This window comes from Danio rerio, chromosome 1 (genome assembly GCF_052040795.2).
Source record: "Danio rerio strain M-AB ecotype USA chromosome 1, GRCz13ab, whole genome shotgun sequence".
In the NCBI taxonomy this organism is placed as follows: Eukaryota; Metazoa; Chordata; class Actinopteri; order Cypriniformes; family Danionidae; genus Danio; species Danio rerio.
In genome coordinates this window covers 60558659-60584818 of record NC_141021.1, presented here as the reverse complement: position 1 = coordinate 60584818, position 26160 = coordinate 60558659, and the positions used below count along the sequence as shown (strand labels likewise).

At 39.0% G+C, this 26160-nt stretch overlaps 1 protein-coding gene across 2 annotated transcripts; it reads left to right on the top strand.

Moving 5' to 3' along the window:
* The first annotated feature begins 42 nt into the window (after positions 1–42).
* colgalt1b (collagen beta(1-O)galactosyltransferase 1b) lies at positions 43–25857 on the top strand. 2 transcript variants are annotated; one of them, XR_015475859.1, is made up of 13 exons: positions 43–310; positions 12709–12819; positions 14452–14569; positions 15773–15907; positions 16661–16865; positions 17746–17865; positions 17950–18026; positions 18691–18797; positions 18911–19043; positions 19493–19620; positions 21072–21278; positions 21589–22533; positions 22911–25857. XR_015475859.1 is itself a non-coding variant. In NM_001110522.1 (12 exon segments), coding segments are annotated over 12 exon segments (1815 nt in total).
* Positions 25858–26160: the final 303 nt, after the last annotated feature.

Here is a 26160-nt window from a genome sequence, read left to right as displayed (position 1 = left end):
CCGTGAGTCTCTCTGTATTTAATGTCGGTGGGCATATTGGCCACTGGTCGCGTCAGCGCTCCACGATCAGTCTCTCTGCCAGATCTTCCGCTTTTTCTCCGGCCATGCATCTGCTGTGCTTCTTCTTCCTGCTGCTGTGGACCGGCCCGGCGCGCTCTTATTTCCCGGAGGAGCGCTGGAGCCCGGAGTCGGCTCTCCTGGCCCCGCGGGTGCTGGTCGCGCTGGTCTGCCGCAACTCCGCGCACTCACTGCCGCATGTCCTCGGCGCAATCGACCGCTTGAACTACCCCAAAGACCGGATGGCTGTTTGGTGAGTTATGGAGGATTTTATGAAGCATTCGAGTAAACAAAACAATAATAGACATCAAGTCTTTCAGATTATTATTGTAATTTAATAAATGCGCATCCACCGCCTCGACTAACCAACTCTCAAATTGGATGGCTATCTGGTTCTGGAGGTTATTTGAGTAAACAGTAAGATTGATAACATCATTTCTTTGTGATTATGATTGTAATTTAATAAAATGAGCTTCTGCAAAGCTGATTTGCAGTGATAATTATCGCGAAAAGCGCTAATAAACCTGAATTTATGCGATTATACGCTCAGAAATGCTGTTGTTAAACCAAACTTTGGGTCAAATGTTGATAAACCTAACATTAAGGTTAATAAATAAGTTTAATAAAAAATAGCAGTTGGGTTGTCCATGTTTTACGTTGGGTTATTAGAACAACCCAGCATGTTGTAGATGCGCGTGTCGCAGGAATGATGCTTCGTTGTTTAATCCACACTGAGTGCTTTGTTGTGTTTAACCTGGCGATGGGTCAAATATGGACAAACCAGAGAGCCGGGTTAAAAACGTAGTGTAAATTACCCATTTAAAGTTAACGCATAGGCTTTTTATTGTAGAAAGGTTATGCTAATACATAGTGACTTTCACACTAGTCTCTGAGAAGGTTAACAGCAGTCAGATGTGTGTTTAGGGAACTGAACTGGCGCAGCTGTGTTTAGATTTAGCTTTGAGATGCATTAAGATCAAGTGTTTCTCTGGTGACGTGTGATTTATTTCTGTTTGGAGACGAGAGAGGGAGGTCTGGATGTAGTTTATGCCGTGAATCGGGGAGAAATGAGCGCGTTCAGACGTGTCGAGGGCAGACAAACGCCCCTTCATACCCACAGATCAGCTCTGCCCCTTCCGATCCCATCAGCCGACGTGTCTCTCTCTCTCTCTCTCTCGCTGTGTGTGTGTGTGTGTGTGTGTGTGTGTGTGTGTGTGTGTGTGTGTGTGTGTGAGAGAGAGAGATCGGAGAAAACAACAGTCTCTGCATGAATGAGGGTCAATGAGCTGAAAACTTGCCCCGCGGCGACAGAATGCTTTTATGAAGCACCTCTGAGAGAGAGAATGAATGAGACTTTGTGTATTTATTACCGGGGGACGCGTCTTTAGCACGCTATAACGCATATAATACAATTATTGGTGTAGATTGGTAATTTCATTATACAGTTATAACTGCTTTATAATGAATGAATTAATGAATGGAGGAAACATGTAAAGGGTTTACGCTGTATTTACTGTTAAAACTTTTATTAATGATATTTTTATATTGCTGAATAAATGGAAATGCAGTCATGTTCCATATAAAACTGCATTCAAAGCGTTATACTGTAATGTCTCATGTTTAAGAAGGCATTTTCATTCATGATTTTATTCTGTGCATGCTAGTAATGTTACTGTTGGGGCTGTTGTTTTAATGTGTTGAAAATAAATCACACAATATACTCCTTTTTACTTAATGGGCCTCACAGCAAGAAGGTCGCTGGTTCGAGTCCCGGCTGGGTCAGTTGGTGTTTCTGTGTGGAGTTTGCATGTTCTCCCCATGTTGGCGTGGGTTTCATCCATGCTCTGGTTTCCTCCACAGTCCAAACACATGTGCTATTGGGGAACGGATGAACTAAATTGGCCGTAGTGTATGAGTGTGGGTGTTACTGGGTTGCAACTAGAAGGGCATCCATTGTGTAAAGCATATGCTGGAATAGTTGGCGGTTCATTCTGCTGTGGCAACCTCTGAAATAGAGACTAAGCTGAAGGAAAATCAATGAATGAAATGTGACTCCTTTTTACCCGTAATCCAAATTTTTTTTTGTTTATTTTTTGGCTTGTGTTTTTAATAAAGGATCTATTTTAGTTCAAGTCTTACAAAATTACTTTGTAATTTTTTAGAATAAATAAAAAATGAATACAAAGCATTTTTGGTTTTCACCCAAGTCCTTCAAGCATTTAAATCTTGTTTTCAGTGCATAGATCTTACTCAAAGGATTGTACACATCAAATCAAGGAAGAAGTTTAAGCATAAGATGACCCCTTTAAATTAAATATGACAGCAAAATTTACATCTGTAAAAAATATCTGTTAATGAACAGTTTCCATATTCTGTGATTCTGAAGTGTTTTGTGTTTATTTCCTGGTGTGAATTGCATTATGGGATGTTGATCTCTGCTCTGTCCACGTTTGATGTTAAAAATTAAACTCTACAGTTTAACAAAGTGACTTTTATTCACTTCAAATAATATTATAATGAATAAGAAATAATATCTAGAGAAATGAGTCCGTAAAATAACAGAAAATGTGCTGCAGTTTATTACAAGATTTTTGTAAAATAATAAACAACTTCAACCCAGACAATAATGCACTGCACACCATTACACGTGCAGAAAAGTCACTTTATACAACTTTAAGATTAAAAGTTGTTGGGGAAAAAAGGCCAAGATCCCAAAATGCATTTCAAAAACAGAAATAAATGAGGAAAATTAAAAACATGAATCACAAAATATGGAAAACTGCTTATTCAGAGATATTTTTTTAACAGTGTAGATCTGTAAACAGGGTTTATGCACATTTCAACTACTAAAATTACATGTTTTTTTCAAGACTTACAAGTAAATTTTCATGGCCTAATGTTTCATGCAATGTCTACATATTCATTCATTCATTCATTTTTTTTTCCGGCTTAGTCCCTTTATTAATCTGGGGTCGCCACAGTGGAACAAACCGCTAACTTATCTAGCGCATTTTTTACGCAGCGGATGCCCTTCCAGCTGCAACCCATCACTGGGAAACATCCACACACACACACATTCACTACGGACATTTAAGCTTACCCAATTCACCTGTACCGCATGTGTTTGGACTGTGGGGGAAACCGGAACTCCCGGAGGAAACCCACGCAAGTTAGTTAGTGAACCCACACAGTTAGTTCACTGTGGTCATGTGAATGGTCCATGAACATTTCCTGTTCTGTAAGAGACAATTCAATCATAACCTAATGTTAAAACAGCCATCATAACCATATCAGTCAGTCATTATTAATTTCCCGAAGGCAATTTGGTTGTAGCATGTCACACATAATACACAAAACACTTAGTACAATACAAATTGTATCCTAAATTTAAAAACTGGGGATGGATGAAGGTTTAAACAGAATTGTTTTACTAATTGGAGTTCTAAATCGAATACCAGAAGGGAGAAGATACAATTCAGGGTGTATAGGATGGGAATCATCTGACTGAGATTTACTCAAAACTTGTCTATGGTATAACTGAGCCATGCTCATCTGCTTTCCTCCTGTTATTTTCCCTCAAGGCTCACACAATTTTCTCCAAACAACTCTTATTTGTCACAATTAGAGTACTGAACCAACAAACCTATGTAATCAATAATTGTGATTAGTTTTGTATTCTTAGATGCTGTACAAATTAAAAATGTAGAACAGGAAATACGTTGTGACTAGGCTTGGGCGGTGTCCAAATTTTGAGACCGTCAAACCGTCTCCATATTTTACCCCGGTATCCGGTATTACCGGCGTAATAAAAAAAATTATGACGTAAGGCTCAGACAGCGTCACCAAACTGTTGGCTTGAGCCTAAACCATTCAGAAACTGAATACCTTCTATGCGACCTTAGGCAGAGAGAGAGAGAGAGAGAGAGAGAGAGAGAGAGAGAGAGAGAGAGAGAGAGAGAGAGAGACAGAGACAGAGACAGAGACAGAGAGACAGACAGAGACACTTTCTCTGTCTTACACAAACACACACACATCTCTCCCGCGATTTATTCAGAAATTTACTCCCACACCGTAAGAAATCTGGCCGGCTCCCGCGGGAATGCAGAGAGCTGTAATCGGGCCATAAAAATTATACCCGATAGGTCCCGAGTCCGACACGTACATTTTGATTGACAGCTTTATAAAGCCCGAGCCCTTACAGCTCTAATGCATTTTTTCAAGAATGAGTCATTTATATGTTTTAACAGCATTTATTCTTAACAAACGTAGACTATATCCCACTTGAAAGTTGGAACAAAGAAATAAAATAAGTCCTCTGTAACATCGTAACATCTCAGCACTCTATAGGTCTACATGCACTTAGCCTTTAAATTGGCCAACACACCAATGAAAAGAAATCTTGCTTAACAAATCAAATAAACTCTAAATGATGACGGGTATTTTGGCAGTAACTAAATTGAAGCTGAATATTAAAAGAATAATGCCACCATTAGTCTGTATACTCTGTCTACATTATGATTATATGGTTTAATTAATATTTATTTATAATTTAAAACCCTTTACTCACCAAGATTAGGCTACGTGTGTTTGTGGAGGAACATTATTAAATCCACTGGCTTTAGCGCAGTCTTGCGCTCATGTGCGTCCAGCAGCACTGAACACAGTTTCACTGCTACAGGCCGAGATGCAGAGTTCTGATCTGGCTGATTTTGCAAGTTTTAGGTAGGATTGTTTATTCATCTTATACCAGTCAGGAACATCCATTTAATTTTCCATGACCGTAGTTTCAGGGTAGCGAGTGGCCTCGACATTTTACCTGTCAGCTTGCGGTTTGGGGCTCTACCGTAATACGCAGTGTATGAGCGACCGCTAAATACCTGCGGCTGGAATAACCGCTCTTTCTGACTGGCTTGACCGCCGTCAAAATTCTCTTTTTTTACTACTTCGTCATAATTTGCTTCACCTTTGCAGGGATGGATTTTAATGCAGGGATTTGGATTTTTTCGGGTCTCGCCGGGTTCGGGCAAAGATCTTCAGCTCTAATGCAGACCTCTCGTTCATATTAACCACGTCTCCCTTCTGTTCAGTCTAAACCAAGTGTGCCGCAAGCCTGCGTTTGAGTGAAGGTCTCGGCCGTTAGATCGCCCCCTGGGGGCTGGCTGCAGTACAAGTCATAAAGCCCGCCTCCTCCGTGTTAATGAAGGAGACTTGAGCCCAAATAAAAAAAAATATTACACTTGTAGTAAAATGTCCCGAAAGATAGTTCTGGTCGATTAAGGCACTGGTTATTGTGCTGAAATAGGTGCAGATCTTCATTTGTGTAAACAGTTTGTTTTTAGCAGTAATTTAATGCTGGGCGTGTCATCATGATTGACAGCTGTGATTGACAGTTTCTCAAAGCGCGGCGTCTGAGCTTCGGCAGAAGACTGAAGTGTTATTACTCGATTTCTGTGATATTTTACTATGACAAAATGAGTTCAGCAGTAAACTACAGTTTCTGACATACATGATCTGGTGGAACACTGTTTATTCGCTAAGGTCAGAGCTTTTTTCGGGCTTTATTAGTTTGCTAATACACGCCTAGCCACCCAGATAGCAAAATACACTGGGGCCAGTTCTTGCCTGCTGGAGACTTACCCCTCAGACTGACTACCTCTGCTGGACCTACTCCGGATGCCTGGACTCACTGCCCGATTCCAGCCTGAGTCAATTGAGCCAGATGCGGCGGCCGAGCGAGCAGGCGCTGCCGCATGCGAGCCGGAATCAGCCCGCGACGCCGCGACTAGGTTATGCGCTGATGCCCGGAGCTGGCGCGATTGAATCTTCATTATATAAAACCCTCACATTTGTTAACGTTATTACACCCATTTTTGTTGATATAACAACAAACGCATGCTACTATGTGAACGCAAAGTGTATCACTGAGTTTAACCTTTGAAAAAAGATGCAAACAGCATAGCAGTTATTTAAATAAAGGACAAAATAAATAACAATAAACCTGTATCGATTGCACAAGTATTAAATAATAATAATAATAAATACGAAAATGACAATAAAACTGCACAATAAAATAAACCCATTTAAGTACGGGGTATACAGGAGATCGTTAGCAGTAATTCTCTTTGTGTTTAAATAATAATCTCCACGTTGATCTCCTGTAAGGTTATTTGAACTTGCTTTACAGGACGTCTCTGCATTTTAAGTTTTGGCATGTTATTAAGTGATCTACTGAATTTGCTGTTATAAATCATTATAAGGTTCTTGAAATCGAATCTTATATAACCTAATAGAGCTGTAAATGTTAGATATTATTTATTTACATCATTTACTGTTGGCGTTTTATTTGAACACTCCAGCTAACATTAAAATGAATGTAAATTCCTCGTTGCCAGATATAATGAAGGCATCGAATAAACCAAATGAAAACGGAGGCAAAAAAATTAAATAAATAAACAATTCAAGCGAAAATGAATAAACAATATACTAGTGATGTTACAGCAGATAGACGTTGTATTAATAGTGCAAAGTTTTTTTGCACAAATTGACAAATTGCAGGGTTGGGATGTGTAAATATCCTGATGATATTTAGTAATCTTGCTGTATTTATCTTCTAAACGCACGATTGTTCCCGCATGGTAAATCGTTATGGTGTGTAGGCTATATTTTGGGTTCTGTTGATGGCTAATTAAAAATAAAAACCTTTCTAAAAATGTATGTGTTGTTTATATGTTATTGTTCATATTTTACAAGTGTTATTTCTACCCCTATGAAGATAACAAATACCAACAACAAATATAACAATAAGAGAATATATTATTTGTGCTCATATTCAGGCTAGAGTGTATAAAAGATTGTTTATTTCTGCAGTCCACCATGTATTGCTTTTATTAAAGTTTAACAGCTTACATCACACCGTTTTTAAACCGTTTATTATTGTGTTTTTTTTTATGTAAGTGCTTCTATTTACATCAGTGAGCGTTTGTTATAGTGCAGACACCGGCAGTCGAGTGAGAAGTTCGGGGGGCGTGGTTGATTTTACATAAAGCGTTTGGTTGGAAGCTCGACTCCGCTCATTATCGCGGCTCCTCCTCTGGCTCCATCAGACAGTCCTTCTGCGCATGTCTGGCTCCAATTTCAGCAGTCTTTTGCGACAGTTTGTGCCCGTCAAGCAGGCGTTTTGCCCTCAAGGCGTTCAATGGCAAAAGGGGCTGTCGCGTCGTCCATATTTTTTACAGTCATTGGTCTAAACTGCCAAACTGCAGGACACTTTGAAGCGCGACTCGTCACGTCACGTCTCCCTGTCCCTCTCTCCCTCTCCCTCTCACCCTCTCCCCCTCCCTCTTCCTCTATCTCTCTCCTCCACACTGTCCCGTGATGACAACCACACACACGTTTTTTAGGCATTAAATAAAGGATATTTAATACTTTATGACGGTATAACGGTATTGAAACTGACACCGTTGCTATTTTTAGATCCCGCGGTATACCATAATACCGTAATATCGCCCAAGCCTAGTTGTGACCATTGTTTTAGTTTACATCCATCAACATAGTCTATTACAGCACACTGTAAAGCACACAACAATCTATTTAGTTTCCATTTATGTTCATTCATTCATTTTGTTTTCAGCTTAGTCCCTTTATTAATCTGGGGTTGCCACAGTGGAATGAACCGCCAACCGCCAACTCACGCTCAATCTGCCCAGTTGGTGGAATGAACTCCCTAACTGCATCAGAACAGCAGAGTCACTCGCTACTTTCAAGAAACGACTAAAAACCCAACTATTTAGTCTCCACTACACTTCCTAATCTGCAATTGCCTCTCTGAATATCACACTAACTGTACCCAAAAAAATAAAATAAAAAAATACTAATACTACTAATACTTCCCTTCTTAGACTTTACAGACCTGAAACTTGCCTACAGCACTTATTCATTGTTGCTCTTAGTTGTGTAAATTGCTTCCTTGTCCTCATTTGTAAGTCGCTTTGGATAAAAGCGTCTGCTAAATGACAATGTAAATGTAAATGTAAACTTATGCAGCATTTTTTTGTGTGCAGCGGATGCCCCTCTAGCCGCAACCCATCAATGGGAAACATCCATACACTCTCATACACTACGGAAAATTTTTGACAACCCAGTTCACCTAAAGCGCATGTGTTTTGACTGTGGGGGAAACCGGAGGACCCAGAAAAAACCCACGCAAAATCGCCAACTGACTCAGTTGAGGTTCGAACCAGCGACCTTCTTGCTGTGAGGTGATTGTGCTACCCACTGCGCCACCGTGACGCCCACTTTATATTTATATCTATGTAAAATCTATTTAGATAATGCTTACACCGCACTAATAATGTGAGAGTATGTGATTGGCCAAGGACAGAAAATAATCTTTATTAAAGAATATATTGGTTTTCCAGGCCTGGAAAATGCCATGTCAAAATTCCATGACTTTTCCAGGTTTTCCATAACCGTATGAACCCTGTAAAAATCAGGTTATATTAAACATTTATATTAAATACATTAAATGTATTTTGGCTAATAAAGTACATGACAACAAAACTTTTTTTTTTTCCCATTAACGTGATTGTCTAATTGTCATGTTTATTTATTATAGCATCCTACATCAGAGATTAGCATGTAGCATTTTGAGCTCTCGTCACCTCGTGTGGTTCAAAAAGAGTGTTGAGCAGCCAAAAGTGCAGACTCGCTCTCAGCGTGTAGTTAACAATCAAATCCGAACCGCCAGGGTTTGTATCTCTGCCACAAATAGACCAGAACCAAACCACATGCGGTCCAAGACTCCCAGAAGGCATATGGGTGGCTCAGCGCTCGCTAGGGCTTTAGCAAACCCGCTAAACATCCAAGACTCGAGTCTAAAAAAGCTGCACTAAATTAAAACAAGCCTTTAATGAACAGACGGACATCTCCAGCACACGCTAGACAAATTCTATATAATCTCAAGGTTTATTACGGGAATGCTCTCTAAGTGCGCTTGAAGCAGTTATGAGAGGCGCTAACCGCTAACAAGTAGGCGCGCTACATAAGCATAGCATTACATGTGGAGATGGCTGCGGTTCACACGCTCACAAGAGCATCTGCAAACTTGTGTTCGTCTTCATCTGCTACTCTTCTCCTTTCTCCTAAATGCTTGTTGGGCGTGTCCGTGCTTGTGGCCACGTGATTGGTTGCCACCTCGGAGCTGTGACCTCATAATGGAGGGAATCTGCGCTGTGGTTTGCCGCCTTTTTTCTACCGTGTCTTAATGACTTTAATTATCGATTGAGGGCCCTCGTTTGATGATAATCTATGAGTAAGTTGGCCACATTACAGATGTGATTCTTTACATACATGCTTGTTTTTAATCACCGTAATTATCTCTAACATATAATTATCGTATACACTGCTGCTACTACAAAACTATTCCCGTTTGGGTCTGCAAGACTTTTTCCATGTAGATTTTAAATCTCTTCAGTTTACAGATTATTTAATAAAAATACTGTAAAAATCACTAATATTATGAAATACTATTTTATTTAATTTCTGTATGATATGGCGATGCAGTGGCGCAGTAGGTAGTGCTGTCGCCTCACAGCAAGAAAGTCGCTGGTTCGATCCTTGGCTCAGTTGGCGTTTCTGTGTGGAGTTTGCATGTTCTCCTTGCGTTCGCGTGGGTTTCCTCCGGGTGCTCCGGTTTACCCCACAGTCCAAAGACATGCGGTACAGGTGAATTGGTAATTGGGTAGGCTTAATTGTCCGTAGTGTATGAGTGTGTGTGTGGAAGTTTCCCAGAGATGTGTTGCGGCTGGAAGGTCATTCGTTGTTAAAAAAAAAGTGCTGGATAAGTTGGCGGTTCATTCTGCTGTGGCGACCCCAGATTAATAAAGGGACTAAGCCGACAAGAAAATGAATGAATGAATGAATGAATTTCTGTATTATATTAGGAATGCACCAACATGGGTTTGTTTTGGCCGATATTGCTAACTGATAACTCTTAAGCTTTGGAGGCCGATATATTATAGTTAATAAATATAAATATTTTAAAATGTTCTATTTTTATGCAGTGATATCCATCTTGTGCGCTCGTTATAATCATTTTAAATATTACAATCTGATTACAATCTTACATCAACAACACGTCAAGCAACGCGTTGATAATACCAAATAATCTTATTAGATTACAAACAACCCAATGAGTTGTTTAGCACGTGTGCATTGCTGCTATTATGTTTACACATGTAATGTTTGTTCCTGGGGCGATTCAAAGCAAAATACACAATGACAATCAATCAAACACAATAATAAGGAATATGGTTGCTTACAGAGTTATTAACGCCCAGCAATACAAAACACAGATAGGACGGACTTTGAAGGAGTAAACAGTGTGTGGAAAGCTCCATTATAATGCACAGGACAAGTCTGAACAAGTTTCGTCTATGCATGTACGAGGCAGGCAGTTCTGTAAAACCCAATCAACCTAATTTTGATATCGGATCGATAACAATAACACAAAAAAATTGCATTTATCGGCCGATAATAATACGGCCGCCGATATATCGTGCATTAGTACTTAAGAATTTAGTATAATTAAAGAACAGTTTATTTCTTTAACTCCGTTATAAAATATCCATTATAATATTAGCAGTTTTCCATATTTTGCGATTCATGTTTTTATTTTGCTCATTTATTTCTGCGAGGAGTTTGGGGGGGGGGGGGGGGGGGGGGGGTTGATTTGACGTACAAGTGTTTGGCTGGAAGTTTGATTCTGCTGCTTCGCCTCTGGCTCCATCAAGTAGTCCCATCTGCGCATACTCAGGCTCCAATTTCAGCTGTCTTTTGTGCCCATTATGAGGCGTTTTGCCTTCAAAACGTTCAATGTACCGGTCTGCTGTGGTGAAGAAGGAGCTGAGCCGAAAGGCAAAGCTCTCGATTTACCGGTTAATCTACGTTCCTACTTTCACCTATGGTCATGAGCTTTGGGTCATGACTGAAAGGACAAGATCTTGGATACAATCGGCTGAAATGAGTTTCCTTCAAAGGGTGGCAGGGTGCACCCTTATAGACAGGGTGAGGAGCTCTGTAACCCCGGAGGAGCTCGGAGTAGAGCCGCTGCTCTTCAAGATCGAAAGAAGTCCGCTGAAGTGGCCCAGGCATCTGTTCTGGATGCTTCCAGGACGCCTACCTAGGGAGGTGTTCCAGGCATGTCCCACCTGGAGGAGGCCTCAGAGGAAGGCCCAGGACACATTGGAGGGACTATGTCTCTCGGCTGGCCTGGGAACACCTCGGGATCCCCCTGTAGAAGCTGGAAGAAGTGTCTGGGGAGAGGGATGTCTGGGGTTCTCTCCAAAGACTGCTGCCCCCGCGACCCGGCCCCAGATAAGCAGATTAAAATGATGATGATGATTCATTTTTGACCCCAACTTTTCAATATAGTTTTGCAATAAAACTGCACATTTATTTACTGGCAAAATTTCCCCATGCAGAAAATGTGTATCTGCTTGTAATGTAGTTAAAAGTCTCTTTTTAATGCGAACAATAAGATCACATCATGTATCATCACTATCTGTGTAGACTAGAGTGTGTTCAGATCGCAATCCTGACGGACATGAACTGACTCAGAAAAGAAAAAAGAGGGAATGGAATGTGCCTGAGGAGGTGTGTGTGTGTGTGTGTGTGTGTGTGTGTGTGTGTGTGTGAGAGAGACAGACATCCAGCACCTGTGAACCGTCTGTTCACCGCAGAACCTCCATCTCCAGCATTCATGATCTCAGTGATGATTAACTCTTGATTCCTCAAACTGATCATCTGCTGAACACACACACACACACACACACACACACACACACACACACACACACTGGTACACCACCTGTCCAGCCAGCAGTGTGATTTGCTACTGTACTGTAGCACATTCAGATAAGCAGACTGTAGGAAACTCTGTTATATACGCCTAACAAATACTGTCTCCTAAGTGAACTCTTCAGTCAGACAATTGATTCTAAAAGCTGCGTCTCAATCAGCACCCTAGCTACCAGGGTCTTCAGTACACAAATTTGTGCTCTATTAAGGGCACTGATGAGCTTGGTTTACTACACATTGGGACAGTAGCATGAGAGTGTCATTGTACATCATCAGAACTGGAGTTCGTGAACAACAGCAGAACTAATCATCCTCATACATTCATTTAAGTATGTTTTAAAAGTCTTTATGACTGAATCCCTGACTCAAACAATTCGTTCAGAAAATGATTCATTCACGAGGGAAACAGCAGTGTTGCTATCAGAGCATCCTATCTCATAGACCTCATGAACAGTCTTTAAAATCCATGGAAATGTTTCATTGCACAATGCAAATGATGCTTCGTTATCCGAGAAAACCCCCAAAGTGCACCATGTGTCGTGTTTCTGTGCGTATACACAGTGTTTCTGATTCTCATCTGCAGCCAAAACACAAAAGACAAGCTTAACCTTCCAAACTCCAGCAGGACAATTAAATATGAACTCAACATTCAGCTGAAAATGAGCAGTGAGCAGCAGTAATCACAGACATTTTCTCTCCATTCCGTCAATCTGGCAACCGATCTCTCTGTGTGTCTGCTTTATACGTGGAATTATCTGTGGTTTATAACTCATAATGTGATGTTCGTGTGCTCAGGGTGGCCACAGATCATAACTCCGACAACACCACTGAGATCCTGCGCGAGTGGCTGGTGAACGTGCAGAACTTCTATCATTATGTGGAGTGGAGACCTCAGGACGAGCCCAGGTCAGTCTTCATGCACACACTGAAGTATTTTTCAGATGTTCTGTTTAAGACTAAACTAAGATTTAGTCATTTTGATTGTGTTTTTCTCATTTTTTGTAGCTTTTTAGGGCCAATTTAGTTTAGAAATGTTTACTCTTAGTTGTATTTATTGTATTTTTTATTTAAACTACACAAACAAGTAATATTTTTTTGACGAACAATTAGTGATGAGTAATTTTTCCTATCCATTTTTTTTTTTTCATTTGAGTTACAAAAATACTTTATTTGTAGTTAGCTAAAATTGATTTTACCAATCCTGAATTCATGGTTTCTGCAGGTTTCACAGTTAAATTTAAGTCATTAAGACATTTTTAAGACCATTGTGAATGAAATTTTAGACCCATAAAGGGCAAAAATTTAAGACATCTTTCAAATGACCAAGATGGAAAAGATTTTTTATTTGCCCTATCAATTTAAAAAATAATAATTGAATACATTTAATAATACAATAATACCTTATTTTTAAAAAATAAAATATTTTACATTACATTTTTAGCAAAGTATTTTAAATATTGTGTAAAAATAAGCAAGCTCTAGTTGTATCAATACACGTTTTACCACATAAACAATCTTTAAAATAAAAGACAAATAAACAAATGTTTTGAAAGTTTTAAAAACTATAATAAACTGAATATGGACAACAATCTGTCCAGGTCAGTGTCCTCAGCAAATGCATGGAGGACTTTGAAACAAATGTTATTGTGAGGAAAATAATTAAACCATTATGATAAATAAAGTTAAAAATGACCTTTTTAAATAAAATGTTTAAAATTGTGTAGAGAAGACTGTTGATTATTGTATCGGTTTTGGCCAGATTTAGTAGAAATACATGGAAAGGAAAATTAAGACCTGTTTAAAAAAGATTCAAGACCTACAGCACAACATTTCAGTACATTTAAGACTTTGAAGGCCTAAAATTTGGATTTTAAGATTTAAGGCTTTTTAAGACCCTGCAGAAACCCTGGATTTAAAAGCTGAACTTGTTTAAACAGCAGATATGTTTGCACATCTTATATAAAACATAATTTTGTGGTCATTAATAATGTAAATTTGATTAGTACATATGTACACTATAATTTTATAGCTAAGGAATTTTTCAAATGGCCTAGATGGAAAAAAAAAATATTCGCCCTATAAAAAATATTATTAATCTAATACATTTATTTAATACAATGATAATTTAATAATAATAATAAAACAAATTTTAGGAATTTATTTTTTAGCTAAATATATTTAAATATTGTGTAAAAACAAGCAAGCTCTACTTTTATCCACACTCTTTTTCCAACATAAGTGAAGTTTATTTCTAAACTAATTTCCAGAGGATCACGTGCTTATGATTGCTTGCAGCCGGTGCTGCATTATTCAATTTATGATTGACCATTCAGAAGATTTCTAAGCCACTATAAACACCCCAAGTTCCATATAACAGCCATCTTAGTTTGGAAGAAAATTCAGCTTTACATCATAGAAAATAATGACATTTTACTATATATTTACATGGAAAGCAGCTGTTTGACGCTGTACTGTTTTTGCTGTAGTTTTTTGGGGGATATTTGGCGAATGACCTCAGAATGCATGCATCTTTTGCAGTGTGTATGAGGGTGAAAGCGGCCCGAAGCACTGGACGAATCTGCGATACGAGCACGTGATGAAGCTCCGGCAGGCGGCTCTGGAGACGGCACGCGAGATGTGGGCCGATTATTTCATGGTACCGCATCTCATCTCTGATTTGTTATACAGCTGATTGAATTTGATGATGCAGCATGGTGGCTCAGTAGTTAGCACTGTTGCCTCACAACAAGAAAGTAGCTGGTTCGAGTCCCGGCTTGGCCAGTTGTCATTTCGGTGTCGAGTCTGCATGTTTCCTCCAGGTTTCCCCCACAGTCCAAACACCACTGAATAAACTAAACTGGCCATGTTGTATGAGTGTGTGAATCAGTGTATATGTGTGTTTCCCAGTACGGAGTTGCAGTTGGAAGGGTATCTAAAGCATAAAACTGAATAGTTGGCAGTTCATTCCACTGTGACGACGTCTGAAATAGAGACTAAGCCAAAGGAAAATGAATGTATTTGATCATTTCATTTTTAACAGGCTGATTCCGAGAGCTTGTTTTTTTATTGCTGATTACTATTGACAATTACATTTATCCGCTTATACGACCACATTATATGTTGTTGTTGCTGTTTTTGTTTTTAAGGCTGATTGTGATTGCTGGTATCGCAGCTGCCTAGTTCGCCTCTATGGACGCGCCGGCCCTGCAGACAGGCTGAATAAAAATGCAGATTCAGCCTCTGCCAGTAGATGGCGTTTCTAGAAAAGTGGTATTGACATATGTTCTTTGGTTGGTGTTGTAGTCACAGCAGCTGCACTGGAAGTGATGACTTTGTTCTCTTTTAACATGACTTTAATGGACATCTTTGGATGTAAACGCAGCTAGTGGTGACCCAAACTGACCTGCGTCAGCTCTCAGTGTACTGACCGATGCGGTGATCTTCAGTTATTTCTGTGAGTGTTTATTTCTGCTGGTCTGTGATCAGCTCAATCCTCTGTCCAGCGGCTCTCGACTGTGTGTTTAACTCAAATGTCCAGTTAAACACAGTTTCTGCTGAGCCACCGGTGAATCAAACCAAACTCTGGCCGTGTAAATCATGTTTAAAACCGATTTATAAATATCCACACTGTGTTTTTACTTTCATAGCACTCATTCATTACATTGGCCACGTTTTTTTCCTCTTTCTTAGTTCAAAACGATCAAGCTTGTTTAAATGAAGTGAATGCGATTGTAAATTAAGGATCTAACCATGTAAATGAGATGTTAAATTAGCCACAGAATTGTTTTACACTTATTGAATGAAATCCCATGAACATTCAGTGATGAATGTTTAAATAAGCTGACTATGTGTGTTGTAGTTGGTGGACTGTGATAACCTGCTGACCAATCGTGATGTGCTGTGGAAATTAATGCGGGAAAACAAGACGATCGTGGCGCCGATGCTGGAATCCAGAGCGGCGTACTCCAACTTCTGGTGCGGCATGACGTCTCAGGTACTGCCAACATTAGAGAATTCGATAATATTTGCAGTAATGTTTACTTTTTTACATTTGCATTTTTTAAATAAGAAATAAAAATGTTGATTTTTATTATTTAAGCTGCACTTTTTACTCTTTAAGCTGTGAAATATTGAATTCAAGCTTATTTGTATATCGCTTATCACAATAATTATTGTTCAAATATACATTTTATAGATCTGAAAGGGTGTACAAATGGTACACTGAATTGTTGTGTGCTTTAAAACATTAAATATGCATGTTAATAGTAACCATTTTTATTATGAATATTAACCATTGTTTGTTTCATCTCTATTTGCTTTCATAAATTGTACTTTGTTAATGCTAATGGCTACATTTTATCCTCAGGCATGTATTTTTATTGGAATTTTAATAATTCTCATTATCTAATAAGGTCTCATTATGGCTGTGAATATATCCAGCTTCTAAACTTATAAATGTGATTTTTTTTTTATAATCAGACTTGATTGAAATCAGTCCGCAGAAGCACTTTGATTGACATTCTTGCCATCAGAGAGGGGGAAAGCCCCGCCCACTAGTGCCCATCTCTCCCTCATTAGCATAGAATGTCTTGTTTTTGATTCGCCACTATACTGACATTTGTAGCTCCGCCCTCTTCAAAAAGAAGCGCTAACTAAAAGTAATTCAAATGTAGATTCTGGAAAATGTGAACTTTATCTTTGCGTTTGACTAATGTAAACAAAGATTTTGTCTTGATTTTGTCTTTAGGGTTATTATAAGCGTACTCCGGCCTACATGCCAATCCGGCGTCAGGAGCGTAAGGGCTGTTTTGCGGTGCCGATGGTTCACTCCACGCTCCTGATGGACCTGCGGAAAGAGGCGTCCCGTCAGCTGGCCTTCTTTCCGCCCCATCCCGACTACACCTGGGCCTTTGATGACATCATCATCTTCGCCTTCTCCGCACGCATGGCAGGTGCGTCACACAGTCATGTTACATGTTCATTAGAGACGCACAGATCGTGTGACGATTATATAAATTTTATGACAATATATTACGATTCCGACAGACAATTTTTGATTTATTTTTTTACTGTCTGATTCAGAGTTGACAATTAAATTTTTTTAAATGGTTGATTCCGATTGACAAGGTTATTTATGATTTTACAGCGATTCTGATTGATGATTACTTTTTATTAGCACATTTGCAAACTACCAAATTCTGATTTGCATTTTTTTTTCCAATAAAAAAAATTAAACTTTTAACAAAAACAAAAACGTGACATCATTACCAAAAAAAAAAAATAACAGCAGAAATGCTGAATAAAAATACCGATTCAGTCTCTGCCAGTAGATGGCGCTTATTACATAGCAACAAAGCAGCTGCGCTGGTATTTAATGAATTATATAGAGAAAAAAAACATATAAAGAGAAAACATCATCTAATCTTTTATGAAGATTTCAATTTAAATAATTTAATAAACATTCCAGTAATTTTTTCCCCAGTATTACTAGAATCAGCAATAGTCTGCCGATGGGCTTAGTAAATAAACCCTAAAATTATTGTTTTTCCCAGATTTTTTTTTTAATGTTCAGATTTATTTATGTTGTATCATTGTATGCAATTCTTTTTGTTCAATATTACTTCTTATATGTTTTTATAATGTATAAAGTAATGAATTTTTTAAACTTATTATTTGATGCAATACTATTTTTCAGTTTTGCCTTTTAAATTTTTGTAATATTTTTAAAAAGATGGAAATTACAAAAACACATAATTGGACAAAAAAAAAAAGGTTTATCTCTAGTGTTCATGCTTGTAACTTTTGTTGTTTCAAAAATTGGTTTGTCCACAGAGGTTCAGATGTACATCTGCAACAGAGAGACGTATGGGTATTTCCCTGTGCCGCTGCGCTCCCAGAACAGCCTGCAGGATGAGGCGGAGAGCTTTCTGCACTCTCAACTGGAGGTTATGGGTGAGTTTAAGAAGTTTGGAGCTGCTCTGATAAAATCTGAGAGAGAATCTCAACGTCCTGATCCTTCTGTGTGTGTGTTTCCAGTGCGCAATCCTCCCATAGAGCCGTCCGTGTATCTGTCACTAATGCCAAAACAGACGGATAAAATGGGCTTTGATGAGGTGACCACAATTTGATTTGATTCAGTTTATTTATTTTTACTTGTATTTTGGTTTAATTCTGTATTATTTAATATTCAGTTGTAAATATTTGATGTTTTATTTTATGAAATTACTTAAATTACTGTTATTTCATATTCTCTTTATTATTTAGATTTATTTTATGATTATTGTATGCAATCCTATTTTTTTAAATATTGCTTTTATAAACTTTGGTTTTGCAATATTTTATAAAATAATAGATTTTTTCTCTTTTTTTTTCAATTTTTTGACTAAAATTTTTAAATTGTTTTTTTTTATTATAGTATGAGAATAATATTATTTTTTTTTAATTATACATATTTTTTTAATTATATTTGCCTTTTAGATTTATTTAATATTTTATAAAATAATGGAAATTGTTTTATTTTATTTAATTGTTTTATATGCAATCCTATTTCTTTCCAATTGATCTTTTTAGATTTATTTATTATAAAATATTTACAAAAAATCTATGGACCTTGCTTCATTTTATTTTTTGTCTAATTTACAATTGTATAGTATTTTTTTTATTACAGTATTATAATTTTATGAAAAACCAAATAGGGTACCATTGTTTTATGAAATACAATAAAAAATACTAAATTTATAATAAATAAATCAGTTTACAATAAATATTATATTTTAGGTGTTCATGATAAATCTCCTGAGGCGCTCAGACCGGCGCGAGCGCATGTTGAGGACGCTTTACGAGCAAGAGATCGCATGCAAGATCATCACAGCTGTAGATGGCAAGTATGTTTCAAACACACACACTATAGACACACTAACTTTTAGGACTTTGAAAAACTGGAATGCAGCATGAGTATCAGTCATGTAATGCTTGAGAGTGTGTGTGTGTGTTTCAGGGCACTGAATGCAAGTCAGGTAGAGGCTCTGGGGATCGAGATGCTGCCCGGTTACAGTGACCCGTATCACGGACGCCCGCTGACCAAAGGAGAGCTGGGCTGCTTTCTGTCCCACTACAACATCTGGAACGAGGTCTGAGAGTAACTGTGTTTAAAATGACACATAATAATAATAATAATAATAATAATAATATTTAAAAGCTTAAAAATCACTTTAGTTTTATTTTTCACCTCACCCTTGTTTATTGCTACATGCATAACCAAAGGGGAGTCAGTCTGCCCACAGTGTATTGTTGAGTTTTTGTACAATTTCAAAGCATTTCCCCAAAGTATGTGTCAAAAGATTTGCCAACAATAATCATTCCAGAGAAAGTTGTGGCCAAATTAAGACTCAAAATCAGCCCAGAGTGGATGAAAAGGACCCAACAGCAGTGGGGTTTTAATGTTGACTTTGAGTAAAACGCAGTGCTCTGCTCATTTGACAATATTGAGCTCTCTGTCCAATCACAGTGGAGGACGACCCAACTTTGCATGTTTTGTATCAGAGTGGTTTAGTATTTATACATTATCGTGTCTCTGCAGATTGTAGATCGTGGCCTGCAGTCGTCTCTGGTGATCGAGGACGATCTGCGCTTCGAGGTGTTCTTTAAGCGGCGTCTGCAGAATCTGATGCAGGAGGTTCAGTCTCAGCAGCTCGACTGGGATCTGATGTGAGCAAACACACTCATTCATCCTCACTAGCTGTTTCAATCCAACAGTTTTCATGCACATTTTGGAATAATCTCACAAAAAAAATGTTCAACAGAAAAGCAAAGACGCACCTACATTTTGATAATGTGCATGTAAAAACACTGAGTAGAATAAACGTTTTATTCGGTAAGAAAAAAAAGCATAAATAACAATGTGAATTTATGCATTTACTTTCTGCATTTAGTTAGGGGTGTCAAAATCAATTGTTTCTTCGGTGCACCGCGATGCAGATGCGGACAAAAAGGTATCGGTTCAGTAATAATCATAACCGATTATTATGTACTGACGTCATTTATCTCCTATGCGCTCTGTCGTGAGGGAGGTGAATGCGAGTTTTTACAACACTCAGCCAACTCAGGGCCGGCCCGTGGCATAGGCACCATAGGCAAATGCTAAGGGCGCTGTATATCAAGGGGGGCGCCAGAAATGAGCGCGGTTCAGTTGGTTTTGTTTTCGATATTCCTGACAAACATTCAGTTATAGACGGCAATAACTCAAAAACCTCTTACCCTAAAAAGATCTAAAGTGTGTTTCCTACAAAAAGACAAAGCTGGTTATGTATTTCTTTTTTTTCGCTCAACATTATGAGCACTGCTCCCTTTTAGCCCTCGCAATACATGTTTAGCCGGGAGAGCTCGCGGTGAGAGGAGCTCTCAGCAAGGGACTATCGGAAAAGTGCTTATTTTTTTCATTTTTTTTTTTTTTCGTTTTTCTGCTCCGCTCAGCGCGAGCTCTCGCTGTTGCAAGAGCTTAAGTGTGTGTGTGCGTGTGTGTGTGTGCGTGCGTTTGTTTCTTTGGTGCTGTCTATGTTTATGTATGTGTTTGAATGGGAGACAGTGTGGTACTGTGTCTCTGTGTGTTTATACAGACATCTTGTTATAGCCTCCCCCCTAAAATATAACACTGTATATGGAAAGCATCGTCAATGCACCGTGATGCACCGAGATATCGAATTGAACCGAAGGCATGATAATCGTAACCGAACCGAACCGTGAGACCAGTATAGGTTCACACCTCTACATTTAGTGCATAAAGTGTGTGTATGCGCTTGATCAGTCTGGATGCTGTGATTAAGTATTTGACAGATGCCGATCAGATATATAAATGTGTGGAAGGGTGTTTGCGTCCTTAATGTTGGTTTGCAGCTTTCCATGTTTCCAGCTTTCCATTGTTGCAGATCTGAAATGTTCTTTGTTTCCTCTTCTGAGGCGCAACTCATTTATTAGAGGAATACAAACACCACAGTGGCAAATCCCAACAGTTCATCAAACTACACCTCTATGGCTCAGATTAGCTCCATTTTAACAGTTTAACTCATCTTTGGATGGAAACACAGCTTTTGGTCTGTGTGTGTGTGTCGCCCCCTGTTGGACACACGCACAAACACATTTTTATTCTCTCTCCGTCTCAGTTATATTGGCCGCAAGCGGATGCAGGTGGAGCGACCGGAGAAATCAGTGCCGCGGATCCACAGTCTGGTGGAGGCGGATTACTCGTACTGGACGCTGGGCTACGTGATCTCGCTCCGCGGCGCACAGAAGCTGCTAAGAGCCGAACCGCTCAAGAAGATGCTGCCGGTGGACGAGTTTCTGCCAGTCATGTACAACAAACACCCCATGTAAGACACACAAACACTTCTGCTTGAGTTGACTGAAGTCAAAATTATTAGCCTTTTTTTTAAGCATTTCCCAAATGATATTTAACAGATAACATTTATTTTATTTTATTTTATTTTTATTTCACAGTAATATTTTGTCTTCTGCAGAAAGTCATATTTCGGCTAGAATAAAAGGTCAATATTATTAGCCTCCTTAAGCAATATTTGTGTTTGATTGTCTACAGAACAAACCACTACCACATCATGTAATATTGTACATTACTGCATGTTCAGCATCTCTATCTAATGTTGTGTGTTCTCCGTCTCGCAGTGAGGAGTACATGTCTCATTTCCCACAGCGGGACCTGCGGGCCTTCTCTGCGGAGCCACTGCTGATATACCCTACACACTACACAGGAGACCAGGGCTACATCAGCGACACAGAGACCTCCAGCGTCTGGGACAACGAGAGCGTGCTGACCGACTGGGACAGAGCGCGCTCACGAAAGAGCCGCGAGCAGGAGGAGCTGAGCAGCGAAGCCCAGAACACTGACGTCCTGCAGTCACCGCTCGACAGCACAGCCAGAGACGAGCTCTAGAGCCATAGGATATATAGACACAGAACTACAGAGACCTCTAGAGCCCAGAAATACACAGACACGCAACTACAGAGACCTCTAGAGCCCAGAAATACACAGACACGCAACTACAGAGACCTCTAGAGCCCAGAAATACACAGACACGCAACTACAGAGACCTCTAGAGCCCAGAAATACACAGACACGCAACTACAGAGACCTCTAGAGCCCAGAAATACACAGACACGCAACTACAGAGACCTCTAGAGCCCAGAAATACACAGACACGCAACTACAGAGACCTCTAGAGCCCAGAAATACACAGACACGCAACTACAGAGACCTCTAGAGCCCAGAAATACACAGACACGCAACTACAGAGACCTCTAGAGCCCAGAAATACACAGACACGCAACTACAGAGACCTCTAGAGCCCAGAAATACACAGACACGCAACTACAGAGACCTCTAGAGCCCAGAAATACACAGACACGCAACTACAGACACCTCTAGAGCCCAGAAATACACAGACACGCAACTACAGAGACCTCTAGAGCCCAGAAATACACAGACACGCAACTACAGAGACCTCTAGAGCCCAGAAATACACAGACACGCAACTACAGAGACCTCTAGAGCCCAGAAATACACAGACACGCAACTACAGAGACCTCTAGAGCCCAGAAATACACAGACACGCAACTACAGAGACCTCTAGAGCCCAGAAATACACAGACACGCAACTACAGAGACCTCTAGAGCCCAGAAATACACAGACACGCAACTACAGAGACCTCTAGAGCCCAGAAATACACAGACACGCAACTACAGAGACCTCTAGAGCCCAGAAATACACAGACACGCAACTACAGAGACCTCTAGAGCCCAGAAATACACAGACACGCAACTACAGAGACCTCTAGAGCCTAGAAATACACAGACAAGCAAATACAGAGACCTCTAGAGCCCAGAAATACACTGACACACAACTACAGAGACCTCTAGAGCCCAGAAATACACAGACATGCAACTACAGAGACCTCTAGAGCCCAGAAATATAGACACACACCTATAGAGAGTTCTAGAGTCCAGAAAAACACAGAGACACAACTATAGAGAGTTCTTGAGCCACAAAATTTACAGACACACAACTACAGAGACCTCTAGAGCCCAGAAATATACAGGCACACAACTACAGGGAGTTCTAGAGCCCAGAACAAATACAGAGACATGACTACAGACAACTGTATAGTCCAAAATATCTGAACATATACATATTGAGTGTTCTGAAGCCAAAAAATACACAAACACACAACTACAGTGAGCTTTAGAGCCCAGAAATATAGAGAGACACACAAATACAGAGAGTTCTAGAGCCACATATACAGACACATACCTATTGAGAGCTCTAGATCTCAAAATCATACATACACACAATTACAGGGAGTTCTAGAACCGCAGAATATAAAGAGACACAACAACAGAGAGGTCAAGAGCTAAGAAATACAAACACACAACTGCAGACAGCTCTAGAGCCACATATATAGAAATACAGCATCCTAGAGCCCCAGAAGAACACAGAGACCCACAACTGTCAAGAGCTTTAGAGCCCAGACACACAACGACAGAGTACTGAAATACAATAATAATACAACAGGCTAGAGCTGGGTGACGCGGTGGCGCAGTAGGTAGTGCTGTCGCCTCACAGCAAGAAGGTCGCTGGTTCGAGCCTTGGCTAGGTCAGTTGGCGTTTCTGTGTGGAGTTTGCATGTTCTTCCTGTGTTGACGTGGGTTATCTCCAGGTGCTCCGGTTTCATCCACAGTCCAAACACATGCGGTACAGGTGAATGGGGTAAGCTAAAATTGTCCGTAGTGTATGTATGTGAATGAGAGTTTATGGGTGTTTCTCAATGACTGGTTGCAGCTGGAAGGGCATCCGCTGTGTAAAACATAGAATGGATAAGTTGGCGGTTCATTCCACTGTGGTGACCCCAGATTAATATACTACATTACAAAATACTACATTAAAAGAAAACATAAGTTCACAACACAATGACAAAATATTATTTATTTAAAAAAAAAACATCAGTCTACGAATGAAAACAAGCCACAATGCAACAAAAAACAGCCAAAATACAAAATCAACCCATAACACAACAGAATCAAGAAACAATAATGAAATCAAGCCCAATCCCAATGAAATAAAGCCACAATAGAACAAAAATCAAGCCAAAACACAACAGAACAAAGTAAATGTAAATGCAACAGAACCAAGGTCAAACATGATGAAAAACCAAGCTAAAACTTTGAAAATCAAGCCATAATAACACAACAGAACTGCTCAAGACCACCAGGGCAGGTCAGCAAAAACGACAATTGCTTGCATGTTTTCCTTGAATTTCCTTGAAAAACAGCTTAATGTTGCAGTTATAGAGATAACAGGGCTTGGCAATGTGGCAAAAAAATGCAATCTTGATAATTATTTTCCATGTTGAACGATAATGATATATATTTTAAAGCAAGTTGTTAAAGCTTTCATTATTAAAAGAGGACCTTAACAATCACTGAAGCCACAATTTTTCAATGGCCAAACATCTCTAATATCAACACACTTCTAGATTCCCATCGTTACACATTTCTGCTGTGTGATTGGCTGTTAGATCAATAGTCACCTAAGAATTATAAGGTTCCACCTGACATGTTTGTCAAAATTGAGTTATTGACATATTTTTATTAAATGACAGCTTATTTACATTACGGGATGTTTTTTTATACAAGTTGTTTCCATTTTAAGCCTTTTTATTTAAGAAAAAAAAATGTTACACAAACACACACACACACTTTTTGCTACAGAATGCAAAAACTTTGACGCTCAATATCCAAAATCATTCATAATGCAGAGAGAATCTTAAAATTACAAGGTGTTGCAATATACAAAAGTCCAGACCATATTGTTAGACTAATTTTATTTGATTCGATAAAATATCGTTCATCACTACTAAAAATTAGATATTAAAAGGCACGTTTAATTATGGCACCGTCAAACACTTAACAAAACTATGTGTGTCCAATGCAAAGATGTATCTTAGTGCTTAGTAGCATTTCTGTTGTGTTCTTCCTTGATTGTGTAGCATTTTGGCTTTCCATTATGTTATGAACTTACATTTACCTTTTAAACTCCATTGTGTTGTGCACTGCTAGGCCACCATATAAATACAGTGAAATAATCTTCATGAGAACATTATCCACAGCACAGAGGATGATTTACGACACAATTGAGATAAAACCAACACTTGACAAAACGCAACACTATTAAACAATTTAGATGAGACAAAACCTCAGCTTCTCCTGAAATGCTTGACGATCTATTGGGAGCATGAACGCGAGTCGCTCTGACTTTTATGCAATATATTTCTTTCTTTTTTTATTGGGAGTCTCAAAAATAAACATCATGATCTGATGTGGTCCAGTAAGCGCTATTTCAAACCTGATCTGATGTCAAGCTTTAGTTAAACATGGATCAGTGCTCGTGATGTTAACATTCCTTTATGAGGATCTCCCTCTGAACATGACCTTTATTATGTAAGGGAAGCAGGTCGGCGTGTGAAGACAGTTTGGATCTGATGGTTTTGCTTGCTGATGACTAATTTATTGCTTGTTCAGCTTGATCATAATCCTCTGTCAGTGTAAATATGAGCCGACAGTATGTGTTATTATCCCTGATGTGAAGTGTACGTAGCTTTTTTTATTTGATGTATTTCCTCAGTTGCCTTAAGAGATTAAGAAGAGAATACATTTTAAAGCTAACACAGAGACATTTGTGTAAGGCAAACTAATGTTTACATAATGCTTACGATGTCAGCTCAATGAATGAGCTTCATATTTAGCTAAGAGGGAAAATGCAGTGTTTAATGAATCAGTTCTTCCTCCTTGCTTTTATTTCTTTGACGGATGTTGTTCATCTGTACGTCTCCTGAATGTGCCTTTTTATACCTGAGAATAAAGAATGTTTCTTAAAAGCAGTCTGATTTTATGAGGTGTCTATTGTGATGTGCATCAAACACTGAAGTTAGAAATAGCATACAATAAGAGTGAAAATGTGTTTTATTTACTACATAGTACATTGCAATGCAAATAATCATCTTTACAGCTAATCATATGGCAGCAAGTGCGCATTTAGGCAAGCAAAATCAAACCACAATAGAACAAAACCAAAGCCAAAACACACCAGAAGTAACCCTGAACACTACAAAGTCATACCACAACACAATGAAAACATGCCAAGCACAATGGAAATGATCCAGACCACTAAGGCGCAGTTGTTC